Genomic DNA, 20,042 nt, shown 5'->3' with positions numbered 1-20,042 from the left:
CTACTATGTTCCTAATTTAGATCTTGGGTGTCAGAAAGTAAGTCATTTGCTGCAGGATACCAAGCCTTTAACCTGTTCTTGCAGCAAATAAGTCTACAAATTCAGTCCAAATGTGTTTTTTGGTCAATGGAGACCCACTGGATATTGATAGCAGAGGAAACCCAGTGATAGCAATGTTCTAGAACATCAAAGGCCGGTAGTCAGATTCTCTGTTGTTGGAGATAGCAATTCTCCAGTACTTTTGTGGCCTGAATGTTACTTCTCACTTATCAGCCCACGCCCGAAAGTTGTCCTGGAGTTGCTGTGTGGATAGATCCATTTGCTGACGATTTGCAAGTGGGTCAGAGGACACTGCCCTGAAGAATTCATGAAGCTGGGATGAGTGATCTCTGACAACCTTTACCATCTTCCTTCATGCAAGATACACCACCACCTATTGGAGGGTTTTTTCTGTTGGTGACTTCAGTTTTACCAGACCATTCCAACACCACTCTCCAGCAAATGTAGCGAGTCTCTGGAATATTATACTGGAGTGGAGTTAAAGTGGAGTTAAAGGTAGCATTGACACATTTTTTTGAATGACTGGAGAATTTAAGGCCATGTAAAACTGGCACAATAGAGTATTTTAGACCTGGGGCAAATTGGCCAAGATCATATTCAATAATGGGGCAGGCCTGATGGATTTCATGTCTGCATATTTTTATTTTATTGTGTTTGTTCTTATGCGTAGCTTCATATTCTGTCATTTTGCAGATGATTGAAAGAAGACTGATAAGGTCTTGGCCCTTTGGTGTAGTAACCTACTTGAATTTGACCTTTTGCTTGTGAACAGAATATTTCTGGACAATCTTCCATAAAGTTAAGTGAATACCAATGCTGTAACTTTACTGTAATAGTCTGGCAATTGGCACAATTAATTCTGGAGCACAAATCTTCAGTATTGTAGCTGAGACATTATCCAATCTTGTGGACTTTGCTGCATCCAGGACTCTCAAGTACTTCTTCACATCATGTGCAGTCAATCAATTTGGCTAGAGACTGGCTTCTGTGATAGTAGAAATCTTGGAAAGAAGCCAAGGTGGAGCATGTATTCAGCTACATCTATTTGGTACATTCTAAATAATTTACTTTATAATTAATTCTGGAATTCAATAAAGACAATACTAACAGTATACAACCAGTGTAGTCTGACAAGGGTGTTTTATAGCTTCTGCCTAACTTCTCCAGCACCTTTCTGCATTCTAGTAATCTAGACAGAAAAGATAAAGATAGTTAAGCAGCACGGTAGTGTAGCGCTTAGTGTAACACTATTATAACTTGGGCATTCCAGAGTTCAGAGTTTAATTTGGGTGTCATCTGGAAGGAGTTTGTATGTTCTCCTTGTGGGCACACGGGTTTCCTCCCGGTTCTCCAGTTTCTTTCCACAGTCCAAAGGAGTACTGGTTAGTAAATTTATTGGTTATTGTGCGTAGCCTAGTGTTAAATAAGTGGGCTGCTGAGCAGAGCGGCTCATTGGCCCAGAAGATCTCAAAATAACTAAACAATTCAGCTTTCCTCTGTTTTCTGCATCAGCCCATGAGACATTAATCGATCAATTGCTATGTGCAGCTTTTCGTTATTTACAAGTAATTGTTATTACCTTTTCCAGTTATAAAACCAATGATCTGACAGATGAAAACATTGACTTCCATTTGCTAAAGTTCACACCATTCACTTAATCTATTAATACCTCCTTGTAATTATAAAGACTGAGTCAGCACTTGCACAATGAAGCAAACTGGGCAGCAAACAAGGCTGGTTAATTCACTGAAAGGGAAAACAAATGTAATATTTGCCTTTCCTCAAGTAATCCCTCAGTCCTGTGAGTGTTTACAAAGAACATAAGAAGCAATAAATGATTACTTTTTCCAAATTCCATTGAGAACCATGATTTTTGGAAACCATTTAAATCCAGAGTATTCAGATGCCTCTTGCATTTTGTCCCTTTTTATCTAATGCTGCTTCAAAATGATGTATTACAGGAAGAAGCAACTGTTACATTGAAGTCTCAATTTTATTTACTTACAATTTCACAATCATTTTTTAAAGTCAGAACAACACATAATTTAGAGTACAACTTCAAAGAACCTTTAAATATTTCCTTTACATCAAAATAGCCAAGTATTTGCAACAGCAAGAAAAATAAAATTGGAGGGCTTTACATAAAACACACTTGTAATTCTGAGCACTACATCAGTATTTTCAGTCACATTGTACAGCAAAAATTGATTACGCTACACTTTAATAAAGTGAGGACATGAATATGCTACAGTAACAGGAAAGACAAAACACTTGATATTTTGCTAAGCTTATTTTCAGCTTTGGAATTACATTTGATTACATTTGGAATAAAATTAAAGATATAAAATTGTAATAGAGACTGATACTTAACCAATGAAACAAAGATTCTATTATACATTATGGATGGAAAATTTTGATTTCCATCCTGGCTTAGCAAAATGGCTCATGATGAATTTAATAACTATTTTATTCAAGCTCTCCCATTATACATTATTTGAGAAAAACTGTCATTTGTTTTGCTGATCCAGACGTACTTTTCTTTGGGGGGGGGAACCCCAATATGTTATTTGAATCTCTATTCATGAATGTGCAGAAGCATTTGCACTATCTTTGAGCCATGTGTTCAGTAAATGCTGTGCTACATTTACACTGCAGCTGAGAATCTTACTAGCACTCTTAAAATCCTGAATGCATTCTTTTTTACAGTTAATTTGCTAAGTGAAAATATACATTTTTATTTGTTTTATATATTTCATATTTTATATTCAGTTTATCTGCATTGCCATAGAGACAGCCACACATATTTTGATATATACTTCATTATAAGATTGACACTTGATACCTTTTTTAACCTGGTTTAAGATTTGCAAAAGGGCTACATCTTGCTGGCAATTATCGGAGGCTCTGAACAGCATCGCCAACACATTTAACTGGCCAGGCAAAGACATCTGTGTGATCTTGTCACACACAGATATACTGAGGAAGAGATGATGCCACGTCCATCTGTACAATTCGACCTTCCACACAGAGTCCAGCGTCAAAGCTGAATCTTATTGCAGTTCAAAGCATTTGTATTGCTTGCCTGAGCTGACATTTCACTGATTTTAATGCAGATTACAAAGGTGTGGTTAAATGGTAAAACAGATGATTGTTCTTAATTGTGTTTTTAGGTGAGGTTAACATCTACAAAGCCTCAGGCAGGACTTTTCCAGATATCAATGCTTTCAAGGGCCTGAGACAAATGTGAACCAGTTGAGAGCCAGTCCAGTGTAACAGCAAGAAAATAACCAACATGGTCTGTAGAAATTGCTTAATTTGGTAAAATTATCAATATTGACCATACCCATTAAGAGAACTATGCTACTTTCATCTCTATCAAGGGCAATTTGGGAGAAGAATATTCTCATCACACCATTGGGAAAACAAAATCCATGTCACTGGATCTGCGACATTTTGGGCCAATACAATAGGCCCCTCACATGCAGCAGGTAAGTAGGTGTGGGAAAAGCACAGACAGAAATCAGTGGCAATAGCCTTGATCTAATAAGACTCGCCCCATTACAATAATTCCATTTGGATTTCTTTTTGCGAATATATGGCAAGCATCTCTTGAAATAATACCTGGAATCACACAAAGATTCCACATACATCCATTGCAGCAGTTACTGTGATACATCTGACAAACTAATTTGATGCTCCATTTCCCACTAAATGCAGACCCCTTCTAAAATACTGCCTAGATAGTAAAATAGCAATCATGTGCAATTTTGTGCTGAAGGTATGAACATCAAAACAACTTTGTTTCCTGTGCAAACAGATGCTTTAGTCTCTTATTTAAGAGTGCTGGAAAGGTCCTCGTATCTACTCTACAATTTAATAAGATCAGAGTTGATCCGATTATAATCCCAACTCAGAATTCCAATCTCCCTTCCTTCTGTGAAATCCACCTACCTCTACTTTGAAATTTTTCATAAATTCTATTTCTGCTGGCTTTTGAGCAAGAGAGTTCCAAAGTCTCTTAGAAAAAAAAGAATCCCTTCATCTGCCTTTAATAATTGACCATTCATTTTAAAATAGTGGCCTCTGGTTCTAAATTCTCTCACAAGAGGAATCGTTCTCTCCACATCAAGAACTAAACCACAGAAGTAATTTGAGTCAGTGCTACACTTTGGAAGTCATCTCTCACTTCTTGTGAGAAAGATGACATCTCCACTCCTAGTCATACCTCCTGGTTGGTATTCCCTGGGCTATGGTGGAAAACTGCAGCATTCTGTGGGGCAGTCTTTACCCTGTTGCTAGTCTGCAACTCCAACTTCAGCCCTGAGGAACAACAAAAATCTTTGAAACATCTTTTAAAATTTTCATCAAGGAAAGCATAGAGAATGGGGTTAAGACTGCTGTTGGTGTAGCCGAGAGCAACTGAGAAGTAATAGCCAGCAGATACTGCCGAGGTGTTTGGCACCTTTACCATAAGCTCAACCAACACAAAAATGTGAATGGGAGTCCAACAGATGATAAAAACTGCAACAACAATGAGGACCATTCGTGTGATTCGTCGCAAGTTTCTGTCTTTCTCTCTGGAACCTGAGAGAAGTCTCACACTCTTCAGGCGCAAGATCATCAAACTGTAGCATATGGAGATGATAAGGATGGGAATAACAAAGGCAAAGATGAACACACAGATTTTCAGCACTGTGTCCCAGTAATTGTAAGGATGTGGGAACTGCAATGCACATTCAATGGTATCTGTTAAATAAGAGAAACAATAGGCTATGGTTATGATGAAATCCACTTTTATCAGATACAAAACTATGACTTCTAACCATTACATCGATGTATAGTTGTGGGTGGCACAGTGGTGTAGCTGCTATCATAACATTGTTACAGCACCAATGACCCAGCTTCAATTCAGGAATTTGTACCTAGTCCTTCTGAGTGTGTGAGTACAAAGTACAAAGTAAATTCATTATCAAGTTACATATACAGTATGTTGCCATATACAAACCTGAGATCTGTTTTCTTGTGCCTGTACACAGTACATCTAAGAAATCAAATAAGACTATAAGACATAGAAGCAGATTTAGGTCAAACAGCCCCTTGAGTCTGCTCCACCATTTCATCATAGCTGATCCATTTCCCTCTCAACCCCGTTGTCCTGCCTCTTCCCCACAACCCTTTCCACCCTGACTAATCAAGAACCTATCAACCACTGCCTTAAACACACCCAGAGACAAGACCTCCACAGACATTTGTGGCAACATATTCCATCGATTCACCAATTTCTGGCTAAAGAAATTCCTCCTCATCTCTATTCTAAATGGTAGTCCCTCTATTCTGAGACTCTGCCCTCTGGTCCTAGGCTCTCCCACCAAAGGAATCATCTTCTTCACATCCTCTCTATCTAGGCCTTTCAGCATTCAATAGGTTTCAATGAGATCCACCCTCATTCTTCTAAATTCCAGTGAGTACAGGCCCAGAGCCATCAATCATTGCTCATATGATAACCCTTTCATTCCTGGAACCTCCTCGGAACCCTCTCCAATGTCAGCACATCCTTTCTTAAATAAGGGGTCCAAATGGGCTAATTTCTACTCCTATATCTTACGGTCTTAAAACTGATCACAATATTCCAAGTGAGACCTCAGCAGTGCTGTATAAGGCCTGAACATTATAGCTGTGCTTTTATATTCTAGTCTTCTTGAAATGAAACTCTTGGGGTGCATTGCATTTGCCTTCCTCGCTCGTAATACAGCCTGCAAATTAACATTTAGGGGATCCTGCATAAGGAGTCCCTTAGCACCTCGGATTTTTGAATTTTCTCCCCATTTAGAAAATAGTCTATGTTTTTATTCTTTCTACCAAAATGCATAACCATGGGTCTGGATGGTGGGGGTCCCTGATGATGGATGCTGCTTTCCTACGATAGTGCTTCACGTAGATGTCCTCAATGGTGGGAGGACTTTACCCGTGTTGGACTGGGCTGGATCCACTCCTTTTTGTCAGATTTTCCTTTCAAAGGCTTTGGTCTTTCCATACAACGATGCGATGCAAGCAGTCAATAAACTCTGCATCAGACATCTACAGAAGTTTGTCAAAGTTTTAGGTGACATGCCAAGTCTTTACAAACTTTTAAGGAAGTAGAGGTGCTGCCGTGCTTTCTTCCTAATTGCACCTACGTGCTGGACCCAGGATAGATCCTCTGAATTGACAACACTGAGGAACTTAAAGTTGCTGACTCTCTGATGAGGACTGGCTCATGGTCCTCTGGTTTCCTCCTCCTGAAGTTAATAATTAGCTCCTTGGTCTTACTGACATTAGGTGAAAGATTGTTTTTGTGGCACCACTCAGCCAGATTTTCAGTCTCCTCTGATTCGTCACCACCTGTGATTTGGCCATCGACAGTGATGTCATTAGCAAACTCAGCTATGGCTTTGGAGCTGAGCTTAGCCTGATGGTCATAAGTATAACGCGAGTAGAGCAGTGGGCTAAGCATTCAGCTTTGTGATGCACCTGTGCTGATGGAAGTTGTGGAGGGAATATTGTTGCCAATCCAAACTTACTGGGGTCTGCAAGTGAGGAAATCAAGGATCTTGTTGCACAAGGAAGTATTAAGGCCAAGGTCTAGAAGTAAAGAACATCCTGATGTATACATCTTTGCTGTTCAGATGTTCCAGGGTTGAGTGAAGAACCAATGAAATGGCATCTACTGTGGACCTATTGTGCTGATGGGCAAATTGGAGCAGATCAAAGTCACTTCTTGGGCAAGTTAGTTTCCTCTGGGTGCTCCCACATTCCAAAGAGATACAGGTTAGTAGGTTAATTAGTCAGATGGGTATAATTGGGTAGAATGGGTTCATTGGACTGTCAGGGCCTGTTACTGTTCTGTATCTCTATATAAAATAAAAATAAAAAACATCTAACTGCTTGCAGTTGGAGTAGGGAAAGGGTTCCGATTTCTTCACTCCAGTACAAACAAAGAAAGCTGAAAATTAGTCAGCAAAATGTACTGAAAGCAAAGTACATTTAACTAATTAATCTTGTTCTAATTTTTAAAAATGAGGACACGCTGGGAAATTGATATATATCAAGCAAGAGGAAAGTATATTAAGTTCAACAAGCACTTTAAGTTTTGTAGCTAATTTTAATAGAATACTTCAAATAAAAACAAAGTTTGAATTATTGTGAGCTTAATGGGAATTCAAGCATAACTGTGGCTTCACAGGTCATGATTTTAGTGACTGTATTATTATCACAATAGTACTGCTCAATCTTTAGCCTTTGGTGCCAAGTTTCACTGATTTCAATTTAGAGGCTAATTGGAATGCAAATTATTTACTTGTGCAATTTTGATGTAATTTTGGAGATAGATGCATTATGGAAACATTTGTAAAATTATCTTCGGAAACATATCAGATTTTATATAAAAGCAAATTATAACAATGATTCTGATTTTCTTCTCACAGCTTCATTTCTTCAAACAGATTAAATGACATTCATTGAGAAATTGCAAATGGCATATGCCAAGTTACTCTGCTTATTAATGATGCAATTTCAAATTCTCATGTTTCAGCTCTTGGTACCAATGAAAGACTAGGATTTACTGATACAAAAAGGGCACAAACTAAAAGTTAAAGGTATCCAAATGTACTTGTTTATATTCTCACTCTGCTCAGAGATGATTCAAATATTTTTACCAGAAATTAAAATAGTCATTCATTTATTGTTTACCTATTGTGTAATTAATTTAATCCTTATTTTCCTATTCAATCGGAAGGTGAACTAGGAGTAAGTTTTACTCTCTTCACTAACACAGATAAAGTACAGCTTTTCACATTTTGTTTAACTTAAACGTTCATTAAAATGAGCAAAATCAAAGGAAAAGGTTTTCTTTAGTTTTCTTTCTTTTGTGAGAGTAAGCATTCGGCACGGACTAGAAGGGCCGAGATGGCCTGTTTCCGTGCTGTAATTGTTATATGGTTAGCAATTTTTAAAACATTGTAAAAGATGATGCATGTATACGAGTTCCCAAAAGAACATGACTGGTGTTCAAGGATCTAAACAGAAGGCAATTTTTAAAAAAATCCTTAATTGTTTCTACAGCAATATCACAAAGCAGAGTTTATAAATTGTCTCCAGCAAAACAAGTGATATAGATTAACATTAACAATCCATAACCAAACGTAATCGCAAATTAAAAAAATACTTAACTCATTTATACATGTCACACCAGTTGACATTAAGTGTACATTATTAATACTTGAAAGTAATGGATTAATTTTAAAGAAAATCAGTTTTAAAAAGTTAACTCAATCTAAAGGGATAAAAAGGTAGTTCTAAACTTCCTGGTAGGGAAAGATGCCGCATGTTGCAGAGTATCTTGAGGATAGAAGCAAAATGTCTATTCCTCTGATCTATAAAAAAGTACCTATAACAATTTGACATCCTGCAGATAATGAACACTGAGCTGAACTGAAAATGAACTCTTTTGATTTTGTGTTTTATATTCTGTGTCTTTCTTGTTGCTCTTTGTGCAATTTGTTTTTTATGTGGGGGGTGGATGTTTTTCTTTGAACAGGTTTACGGATTTCATGGTTTTCTTTATTTCATGTCTAGCTGTGGGGAAGGCGAATCTCAGGGTTGTATACTGCATACATTAATAATAAATCTACTTTGAATCCTTTGAATCTCTTATTGCCCTGTTTCATTCTGAAAGTTTCATTCACATTTTTGTAGCCTCTGGACATCAATACTTCAAACTTTCTCTTAAGAAGCTTGACTTTGTGAAAAATCTGCTGCTAAAGTGTTCCTTGTAGCGGGTCCAGATACACCTTAAATTTAAAATCTTATCTTTACATTCAATTCTTTACATGGCCATGCATCCTTGCCCATATCCTAGAATCCTAGAAATGCACTAAAGATCAGCAGTATCTGTGGATGCTAAGACAGAGTTATTGTTTCTGGTCCACGAATTTGGAATTCCACTGGAATTTGGAAAAATTAGAGGTAAAAGAAGTTTAAGTAGAAAATATGTAGATGAAAATGAAAAAAAAGATTTGGCTAATGGATTTTATTTTCCAGAAGCCAGCTTTATACAAAAGATGCCAACTCTTACTTTCATTGTTAACCTTGATCAATAGGAGGCAGTCTAGGAGGAGGGTTTTATGCACCATTCCAGAAGTTCCCGATACCAGCCCAGAACCTCTAGAAAATCCTGACAGATGGCAGCCACTGTTTTCTCCTCCAGCAATAGGAATCCCACATAATGGAGTAGTTCAGAAGGAAGTATCATAAGATACATCAAGATGATCCGCAAATCACTGTCTACTTCTTCAGTGCAGACATCCTCACAAGAAATTGATTAGTTTATGATGAGATCTGCGTTCCTTAAGTAAGGAGCCACTCATCAGAAAATATAGAGCTATTGTAGCAAGGCAGTTCAGTAATTAAAACAGGGATTTATTCACTGAGACATACACTCCATTTAAATGGAATGCAAAACAAGACATGATGGATTTTATACATCACGGGTTTTGTTGATTAGAGTGGTTGTAATACTTGGAGTACAGGGAAAGTCACTTCTTGTCTGTTGGTGATTTTATGATTTTGTAGGTTACTGGAGAGGTGTTTCTCTACTAGGGAGTCCTTTGGAGCCTGTGATATAAATGGTACCCTCCCCTGCATAGCTGCAAAATGAAGCTGTGACTGCTGAGTAGAGAAGCAAGCTCACCCACTTCCCAGTGGTCCTTGTCTTTCTCTCGATCCTGTCAGTTCTCTGGCTCTGTCCAATGACTCTCAGGCTCTGGGTCTTCCTGTTGTTCCTCCTCAGACATCAGCTTCTGTTATCCATTTGCAAGATTGTACAGAAAATAATGAAGCCACTTTGCAAGCAACCAGACTTCATCTTTGGGGGTCAATGGTGTTTGACACAGCAGACCTGGTACAGGTATTGTACCTGATAAACCTCTGCAGGAAAGTAAAGCTAAAGCCCTTTTCCCCAGGATCTATCCCTCTGGGCAATAGCAGCCATTGGCAATGATAAACTAGTCTGGTCTCCTTCAGAATAAGGGAATCATTGTCACGTGTGCTTGCCAGAAACAAAACATTCAAAATGAAGAAATTCTTCTCACAGTCCACAGCAAGCTGCACATTAACGGAGTGGAATCCACTCCTGCTAAGAAAAAAAGTCATCTAGGAATTTCTGTCTACCTCTCTAAACATGAGTACTGTCAATGGCTGGCACTGCACTAGCGGGCTGAGATGCCGTCTGTTCCTCAGAAGAGGAAACCATTTCTCTGTAAATGCAATGCCTCTGATGCTGGCAAATTAATGGTCATGATAGAGATGCCTTGAATGTTTTGAAAGATCCTATGGGTGAGCAAGTTGAACTTGATCTCAAAGTAGAGACCTTGAATGCCTCAAGAGTATAACTGACAAGAGTGTAGTCTTTCCACAGAAACCTATATTTCCATGATGGTGCAAGAATATTAAGCAGAGATTCATTCCCAGTTACTATTGGATGCAGTTTCATTAACTAGGGTTTCAGCACATTATTTGTAGTTTACTGTAGAGAGGCTATTGTTACCTAGAAATTGGATCATGTAGTTTAATATATTTTTAAATTCCAAGGGTGCAAAATTAGGTTATATCTGGAGTAGATTGCGCTCATGATTGTTAATGGGTGTATCCTGGACTAGCTAAGCTTGTGAATACATTATTCATCTTAGAAGTCCAAGCTGAATGTAGGTGACCGCAAATAATGTTTGTAAGTCAGGTCTTCGACAAAGGTCATGCTTTCACTTCCTGCATTGAGGTCTCCAAACCACCCTGAGTAGTTGTCACGGCCTATCAATTCCTCTGGTAATGCAGTACCCCCAGTGGTGTTGCCACAGAGGTTCCTATGTAATGAATTTGTCATTCGCTAGTCACTAGAGGAAAACTCTTCTATTGGTATAAATACATTCTAGAGATTTTGGAAGGTGCTTGTCCAATCAGTCTTCTGTGTCAGATGTCCCTTTAATTACTGTGAAAGGCAGCAAACTAGTTCAATAAGCTCTTCATTTTATTGCAACAGTTCCATGAAGGTTATCGTGTGAGGCATTGAACTCCAATTTATTTCAGTGCAAGCAGAAACATATGACCAGTGAATTCATCATACTTGACACTAGTTAGAGTCAGGTATATGAATATGGCTGAGGCACAGAAGTATTGAGTTCACCATTAACAATCATGAGCACAATCTACTCCAGATATAATCTAATTTTGTACCTTGGCACGTAAAAAAATGTTAAGCTACGTCAACACGAGATCCTGCAGACACTGGAGGTCCAGAGCAATGCATAGAAAATGCTTGAGGAACTCAGCAGGTCAGGCATGGAAATGAATAAACAGTTTTCATTTCAGGACAAGGCCCGTCATCAGGACTGGAAAGTTCAAGGCAACAATAGCCTCTCTGCAGAAAACTGCAAATAATATGATGAAACCCTAGTTAATGAAACTGCATAAAATAGTAACCGTGAATAAATCTCTGCTTATAATTCTCCAGAGTGCATCTGAACAATATAATGAAAGGTCTCCTCTCTTCAATCGGAGTTTAATTGCAATTCAGAGGCCTGGAACAAAAGTTCAATTATTTGATTTTATGCTTAAAAAAAAAACACTTTTGTGGGACCTCTCATGGTCATGGTTCATCCCAAAGCATGAACTGAATCAGAAACTTAGTCTCTGTTGCAATGCCACAGCTAATTCAAGTGAAGCCAAGTTTCCACAAAATGCAATGAAATAATAATAAAATTATGCTTTTGCTATGTTAATTGAGAAACAATGTTTGGTGATGACACTGGGTAGCACTGCTTTGCTCTTCTTCAAAATCAGACTGTGGTTTTTTTAACATCCACTTGGGGATGGGCTTTGCTTCAACATCTGCCCGTTTCTGCTCAAGTTTCTGGGATTACATAATGGTGATTTTCTCAGGTAAATTTTGAGTAATACTGGACTTAGCTTGATGACAGAGGTTACACTGCCGTGCTACAAAGTTGCAGGTGCAAGCCCCATTCTGGAGTCCTCAGCACGCTCTCTGGGAGAATGCTGAAGCATCAGAACTGCATGCTTATAAATAATACGCCAAGACAGATTTGCTTCTTCATGTGGATGTAAAAGTTCCATTGAGCACTATCCAAAAGATCCATAAGGCTATAGTTTATCATTAATCAAAATAAATGCTGTAGTTCTTCATTTTGTTGCTATTTGTGGAACCTGCAAATTAGCTCCCTTTTTTCCAACATCACAACTGGACCATACTTCGAAAGTATTTTGTTATCTGCAAAACACCCTGGAATAGTCTTCGATTCTGAATGGCATTATATAACTTAAAATTCTTTCATTTCATAAAATACAGTGAATGTCATTTAAGCTGATAAATTTGATTTTAATTTGTTTCAAATATCAATGATTTACACCTCATTAAAATACAAAGGTTCAACAGAAATCTGGAAGAACCCCGACAAAATTAAATTTACTACAATAAGTAGCAGACTTTGTTAATATTTGCATAAATGAAATTTGCTCTGACTGTAGCTTTGATACTCACCATTTCCTATTTTTGTGGCCCCCAACACTATGGCAGGAATACCAATAATCGAGGCAAGTAGCCAGATGAAAACATTCACTACTTTGGCATTCAAAGGAGTGCGGAAATCTAATGCCTTCACTGGATGACAGACAGCTATATATCGATCAATACTCATCATTGTCAATGTAAAGATGCTCGTGAACATGTTGTAATAATCAATGGAGGCTATTATTTTACACAGCACATCTCCAAATGGCCATGACCCCATTAAATAGTAGGCACTCTGGAATGGCATTGTGCTTGTTGTTAGAGCATCTGCTGCAGCAAGATTGAAAATGTAGATGTTGGTAGCTGTCTTCATCTTGGTGTGCCTAAAAAGAAATACATATAGAAAACTCAATCCATTTTTCTAACCAATCATAGCTCAGGCAAAATAACTGATGCGTATCAGTTCTGATGATACAATTAGTTAAGTATAATTCACTATAGTTGATACAAATTAGCTTATTCCCAATGTAGATCTTCTTATCAGGCATTCTGCTAAATCAATGTAACCTACTGCAAGCTGAAAAATGAGATGAGAAATTTTTAATTGTTCAATCTCTGATAGTGAAGTGTTTGAAATATTTCCTTAATGGTGCAAGCAGTATTACCTATTTAAAATGTAATTCCATTAAAAATAATTTCTGCCTGCCAATGTAGACTTGTAGGAAATTATTGCTCATCTGCAAGATAATATCATCTGTGCAGTTGCTCAACAGAATTGTAAGTGATAAATCAAGTAGGGTTGTAATTTCTCCCTCCGGTAATTTTTCCCTCCCCCCCTTCGCTTCTCTTTTATTCCCCACTCTGGCCTCATACCTCTTCTCTTTAGCTGTCTATAGCTCCTTCTGGAGCCCCTCCTTCTACCCTTTCTCCCATGGTCCACTCTCCTCTCCTACCAGATTCGTTCTTCTAGTCCTTTACCTTTCCCACCCATCTGGCTTCACCTATCACCTTCCAGCTTGTCCTCCTCCCCCCCCCCCCCACCTTTTTTATTCTCATATCATCCCCCTTCTATTCCAGTCCTGGAGAAAGGTCTCGCCAAAATATCAACAGATTATTGATTTTGCCAAGGTGCTACCTGACCTGCTGAGTTCCTCCAATGTTTTGAGTGTGTTACTAGGACAGTAATCAGATGGATTTAAATGTTGTCAGTGCACAAGTATAAATTAGTTCATTGTCGTGAGATGTATCAACAAAGGATAGAAAGTATGCCGCGAAAATGTGCAGCCACGAGCAGAGAGGTGAGAAAGAGGCACGCAATCATGAGAGTCATGACTCCAGAAAGGTTAGGAATGGAATCGTACCATGAAGTTTGAATATGAAGGAGAAATTGACTTAAATATCACAAAGATCAAGGCGGCCATATAAAGATAACAGACTATGTTCCTAGTTCAAAAGATTATTACTGGTTATTTTAACAAGAACACCCTAAGGCTTTGAAATGGAGTGAAGAGGAATAAAATAGAGTTTGCGGTGGGGGGGGGGGGGGGGAATCAACGCATGTGTGTTAGAAGAGTTGAAAGAGGAGAATTAACAGCCCTTCATCAGGACTCAGGCCGAAACATTGACTATTTCTTTTCCTCTATAGATGCTGCACAGCTTGCAATCATGTGGTGAGTTGCAGGACTTTGACCCAGTAAAGAAGGAAACACCAAAGTGCTGGTAAGTCATGATGGCATTTAATTTGGAGAGACAGCTTTCTCATGGCCTTGCAGCTCTTCTCCATTTTGATGATAAGACTTGGGAGTTGCTGTCAGAATGGCATGGGTAAATAAATGTAGTGCATTTTGGAAATAGCACACACTGCAGTCGTGGTATACTGGTAGCCGAGGGGTGGATGGATTGGATGCCAATCAAGCTTGTTGCCTTGTCTTGAATGTTTTGGAACCCGTACTCACCAGTCAGGTTGAGAAATTCCAGATTGATCATACCTATAAAGATTTTTGAGGCACTGGATGATAAGTCACTAAATTGAGGGCATTCAGCTTTGCACCTGCTTTTGTATCCTCAGTATACATGAAACTTATTTGGTGAGCTTTTGGTTAAACATGACCCTGCAGATGTTGATTGTGAAGGACTTGGTAATGGTTAAACACTTTCTTGCTTGAAAGGGTATTGGGGTGAAGATGTGTCTCTTCTGAAGGAGCTGTAAGGTGCTCCTTCCCTCTGCTAGCCCACAGGTCACCCTTGGGCAAGGTGTAATACCTGCTTAGCAACACCCCCCCCCCCAATCGGGGTCATGGATGGTCATACGAGCAGCTGGTGCATATCACTAATCCTGGTTCTTCAAATACTGATGCCAGGCAGACAGCCTCTCCAGAGTATGGATAATGGCTGGGATCACCAGTCTTGTAAAGAGACTGCACAGAAGGCAATGGCAAACCATTTCTGCAGAAAAAATTGCCAAGAATAATCATGGTCATGGAAAGACCACGATCATCTATGTCATATGACAGGGCACATAACAAACCTCCTGTCACTTTGTGGCATGATTTTTTTTGTCAATAATTATCCCAAGCCAAGAATGCAACCATCAGAAAATAACAGAAGTAGCCAATGATGATTGCACCAGAGATACAGACCTGAAAAAGTCCTGCAAGTGTACCCTGTGATGGGGAAGATTAAAGTCCAGAGATGATCCCCTTGCTGTCCATTGCCTCTGGTTTTACTAGAGCTCACTGATGTTGTATGAATCCTGCCCTGATGCCAAGCACTCTCACTTCCTGAGTTCAGCTATTTGATCAATGTTTGGGTCAAACTTGTGATGAAGTCTGGAGTAGGGTAGTCCTGGCAAAATCCCAAACTCAGCAACAGTCAGCTGGTTACTGGTGAATAAGTGCTGCTGATTAAACTCTCTGTCCCTTGCTGATTGAGAGTAGATTGATTGAACATTAATTAGATGGATTGGATTTGTGCTGCATGCTGTGGGAAGGACAAATTGATGGGTTAGATGTTAATGGTGTAAGTGTACTGGAGCAGCTAGTAGCCATGCACCAGCAGTCAAGAACCCCGACCTTCATTGGAATGAATCTGACATTTTTGCAACAAGTTTGGCTTTAGAATTTGAGATTTTTTTTCCCAGCGAATAAAAGATTACTGAAGTAAGTACTATGATAAATTACTACCACTGCACACTGTCCCACTGTAATTTATCCATACAACCATAGTTGTATGCTTCAAGTGAAAACAATGATGAATGTATTCAAAGGTAAACTTATCATTCTGTTTATTCAATTTTGTGAAAGGTGTTTCCAATTTTACAAAATCTTATTTGGACTTCAGGAATTTCCAAAACTAGGACAAAACAGCAGCCGTACGTTTTCAAAAAGAATTCCATAATACGGATGTTTGTCTTTGCACTTTCATCAGTAGGTTTGCATGATTGGCTGCTTTCTGTCATTTACTTTTGGCCCACTCTAGCCGTTTTATCTGCTGCTGGTATAAATATTACCCGCTGTCATCTCTTCGGCTATTTTACTCGGAACCAACTAACGACGTGTAATTGATACAATGTTCATGGGGCGAGTTATATAGGAAAGAAAAGACAATAGCAATAGCGTCAATGCAATTATTCGTCAACATTAAAAATATCACAAGCTAAAAATATACCCTCTCATTATTGAAAACAAACGGGTAGTGCCGCTGACAGCACACACCCTGGTAAACTATTGGTGCAGTATAGGGGTATAATGCTCAAATTAAACTTTGGGAGGTAATGCTGTAAACTAGCTTCACTCTGAACATTTTTGGGAGCGTGTGGAACCGAGAGGGGCTTGAAGTCATTAGAGAGACCATTCCGCGCGTTGAGAGTTAGCCAAAAGTATCTGCTTCAGAACTTATCTGAACGAAGGATCAGACACAATTAACCACTCCGTTGGAGATCGTCAACCGTGGAAATCAATTCGCTATGTACTGCGAAGATATTTGGGATAAGGAAATGGGGAATAGAGCAACAGTTTGTGTGTGTGTGTGTGTGTGTGTGTGTGTGTGTGTGTGTGTGTGTGTGTGTGTGTGTGTGTGTGTGTGTGTGTGTGTGTGTGTGTGTGTGTGTGTGTGTGTGTGTGTGTGTGTGTGTGTGTGTGTGTGTGTGTGTGTGTCGCATCATTTGCAATACTTTCATCAAGTCAAGGTGTACCATTAGGTCTAGGATGATCATTTACATTCGAAATATTTGCATATATAAGCAACCCCTCTCCAGAAACGGGAGCCCAATTACAGTCCTGCCCGGGAATTGCAACAGGCAGGCCCGTCACTGTAAATTGGTGACCATGGTGTCTCTCTGCCTTATTTCGGTGCCCACTTCCCATTTTTCGGATATGGATAAAACTGACAATAGTTGAAATTCCCTCACTCACGTTAGTTGAGTGCAGTTGATTAATTTCACTTCCAATTAGTGTTGTTGGACGTTGAGAGGCGATGAGTTTTAAAGAATTGATAACTAGATTTCGACATAATGAAGTTAGTCTTCATTGTAGTGAACTGGGTTTGTGACTTGTAACACTGTCCATTCCTCCTCTCAGCAAGTGCTTGCCACAATTTTACAAGCTCAAAAATATAAAATATATTTGGATTACTTGCCAACCCTACAAGCAAATGATCACATCTTCAATTAAAACAAAAAATGCTCGAGGCAACGCTCCATTGCTGGACAAATACAGATCATGTCTGCATTACAAATTCATGCCATTTCTTCAGAAACTGCCTAACCTAAGCCCTTCGAACATATTTTCAGATTCAATTTTAGAAAGACCGGTGTTTCTCTTTAAATCAACGGCATCTCTCCCCGTGCAGTAATAATATTGTTGAGTAGTTTAAACATCGGCTTTTAATTAATACAGTACACGAATATCTTTTTATCTTTTAAATGCACGTAAGAAAAAGAAATGCTCATTGCGTGGCAATATTTGGAAAAATCCGTCCTATAAAACGAGTCATTTGAGATTTTCGGCTTTCGATATTATTGGTGGCGCACATTTGTCGCTGTGATTATACTGAAAATACATTATTCTGATGTAGACTTTAATCACTGGGAGACAAGTAACACAGTCAATTTGAATATTCTTTGGTTTTACAGTAAATAAATACCAGTTGTCCCTTGACCTATCTGTCGTTACGGGCCATATATATAGTATATGCAATCTTGCAGAAGTCAGATCTTATTTGATCTAAAAATGGCTTAGAGTTTCTCTCCCCCACCCCCCACCGAAATGCTTTCCACGTACTATTTAATCTAAAGTTATTTAGATTTTCCGTTAGCTCTTTACTTTTGTACCGAGCTACAGCGGACGTTCCAAAGTCCCGGATCTCTAATAAGCGCCCCCCAAGACATGCGTCTATTAGTGAGCGTCATGAGTTCAGGTCTTCCTGAATCTTTAACTTCCGACAACCGACTTGAGAACCAGAACCCCAAAAAAAAGCTAAGGGAATCCCCTTACCTGATGATCACGTACATAACTAGGCAGTTGCCCACTAACCCCACTACGAAAACCACCGAGTAGACAGCGGTAATTATGAATGGGATCAGGGTGCTCACAGTGCCGTTTCCGTGAAAATCAAGGAAGTCAGTGTTGTTTTCCCAAAAGTAAGAAATGTTTGGGTAAGCGCTGTTTTGGAAGATGGCCAGGCTACATTCTTCAGAGGTCTGTAGGATGCACTTGGAATCCATGTCTTCCCTTGTAATTACCACTGAGGTGCCCATAGTCCTGTCTGTAAAAAAAAATTAAGTAGAAACAAACTAACAAGGGATATAGGACATAGGAATAAGATAATAGAACATTAAGCAGAATTCTACATTCAGGCAAGCCTAAACGGACAAGAGACTTCATAGCACAAATATATTACTAGCCCAAGGGAAATTAAAGCAAATATGTGTTTGACCGGTAATTCTTACCCAAGTGGTTGAAGAGACGAGAGTGAGAGAACTGGCGTATAACTCTAAACCGCGCGGGAGAAGCCTCACATTCTGCAGGCACTCTAGGATGTGAAGAGCAAGAGATCCTTGCAGTAAGATCTGACAAGTGGAACGGCCCGCAGCACCCGCTCCCTGCTGCAACTCGGATACATCAGCTGAAATCCAACGTGACAGAGATTCGCTGATGCTCATTAATAGACGCGGAAGCTTGGGGGCGGTTACTGGAGACCGGGGAGTTTCGAACATCTTCTGTTTAAAAAAAAAACGACCTGCTCCTTCACCGATCGTCTTTTCTCACAGCTTGCCATAGCAACCTTATAGGAAGAACCGATGGTGCGTTGAGTCTAGCAAACACCAACAGGAGCATTTTAATTAATGCACTCCAAGTACTTGTTTCTTTTTTTAATCAATCGATACATTCACTTAACCTTCACTGCCACACTCATTATGCAATGAACTTCAGTGTCATATGTCTTCGCTTAACGCTTTTTCTTCCTCTATTTTATTCCTAAATTCCAGAAGCCTGCGTTAATGTAAAACAAACAAACATGCAGTTTTAACCAGAACACAAGCGTTTTTCATTGATTGGTTCGTTGTCTGTGTTAGTTCCAATATATTATTACATCAACTCTTGAATTCCCAATTATTTATTTCTCCAAGAAAAACATTTCATTACATTGGTTAAAAAAAATTCAACCGCTGCAACGCGGTAAATGAGTGCATGATGTTGCATTCATCAAAGTACAATGATCTGAAAAGGGTCATTTATAATTACCGTATCAGAAAGTTCCACCTCCGTGACTGAATACAGCTGTATTTTAGCGACCGGATTACTCAATACACGAACTGCATTTACCTTTACTACAGCTTAACTAGCTGAAACTTAGAGATGTATGTGCCAAAAATCTCTGTGTTTGCAATATTAAGGAGAGAGGAGGATGATGCATTTCAACAGCTCTTGAAATATTATAGGAAGCAATTAAAGTAACACCCGCATATAACTAAAGTTACATTTTAAATGACTCCAAAAGTTCCCAGTGAATAGCAAAGATAGGAGCTTATGGGAACAATTGAAACAATAAAGCAAAGAAACAGGTGCCTAACAAGACAGAGGGTGTCAAAAATTAGAGGCTAAAAGATAGCAAAGGAACATAATCATCCTGCCATGGCAGACAGTCAAAGTATATTATAATACACTGTACACAGAACCCAACACAAAAAGAACATTGCAGTGACCGAAACTAGCAGGATGTAACCACATTGTTATATTATGATCAGGCTTGACTGTCAACCTGCTGCCCATTTACTGAAGTTTTATTTAAGCTATTCTGTTTATATTTTCATTGACCACCATGTGGTTGCTTTACTGGGGCTCACATTCAAGACAATGTACAGGGTACGACAGCAAAGCGGCTAAGTCATTGGACAGGTATCCAAAGTCTTGGACCATGGATCTGG

At 39.0% G+C, this 20,042-nt stretch overlaps 1 protein-coding gene across 1 annotated transcript; it reads right to left on the bottom strand.

Annotated features, from left to right (window-relative positions):
- Positions 1 to 2,034: 2,034 nt before the first annotated feature.
- On the bottom strand, positions 2,035 to 18,740 carry oprk1 (opioid receptor, kappa 1). Its single transcript, XM_073042444.1, has 4 exons — positions 18,564 to 18,740; positions 18,109 to 18,379; positions 12,647 to 12,999; positions 2,035 to 4,806 (listed from the first exon to the last, which is right to left on the bottom strand). Exons 2-4 carry the CDS (start codon positions 18,369 to 18,371, stop codon positions 4,280 to 4,282), a joined length of 1,143 nt encoding a protein of 380 aa, XP_072898545.1. The 5' UTR covers positions 18,372 to 18,379; positions 18,564 to 18,740; the 3' UTR covers positions 2,035 to 4,279.
- Positions 18,741 to 20,042: the final 1,302 nt, after the last annotated feature.

This window comes from Hemitrygon akajei, chromosome 1 (assembly GCF_048418815.1).
Source record: "Hemitrygon akajei chromosome 1, sHemAka1.3, whole genome shotgun sequence".
NCBI lineage: Eukaryota > Metazoa > Chordata > Chondrichthyes > Myliobatiformes > Dasyatidae > Hemitrygon > Hemitrygon akajei.
The sequence above is the reverse complement of the archived record's forward strand: the minus strand, read 5'-3'. Positions and strand labels throughout refer to the sequence as shown.

What these genes read in the sequence shown, in the direction of transcription:
- oprk1 (XM_073042444.1), bottom strand. Translation starts at nt 18,371, where the DNA reads ATGGGCACCTCAGTGGTAATTACAAGGGAAGACATGGATTCCAAGTGC. An exon ending in GTTATGTACGTGATCATCAG is followed by an intron (nt 13,000 to 18,108) that starts GTAAGGGGATTC and finishes ATTTCTTTTTAG; the next exon opens with GCACACCAAGATGAAGACAG. An exon ending in GGCCACAAAAATAGGAAATG is followed by an intron (nt 4,807 to 12,646) that starts GTGAGTATCAAA and finishes CTTATTTAACAG; the next exon opens with ATACCATTGAATGTGCATTG.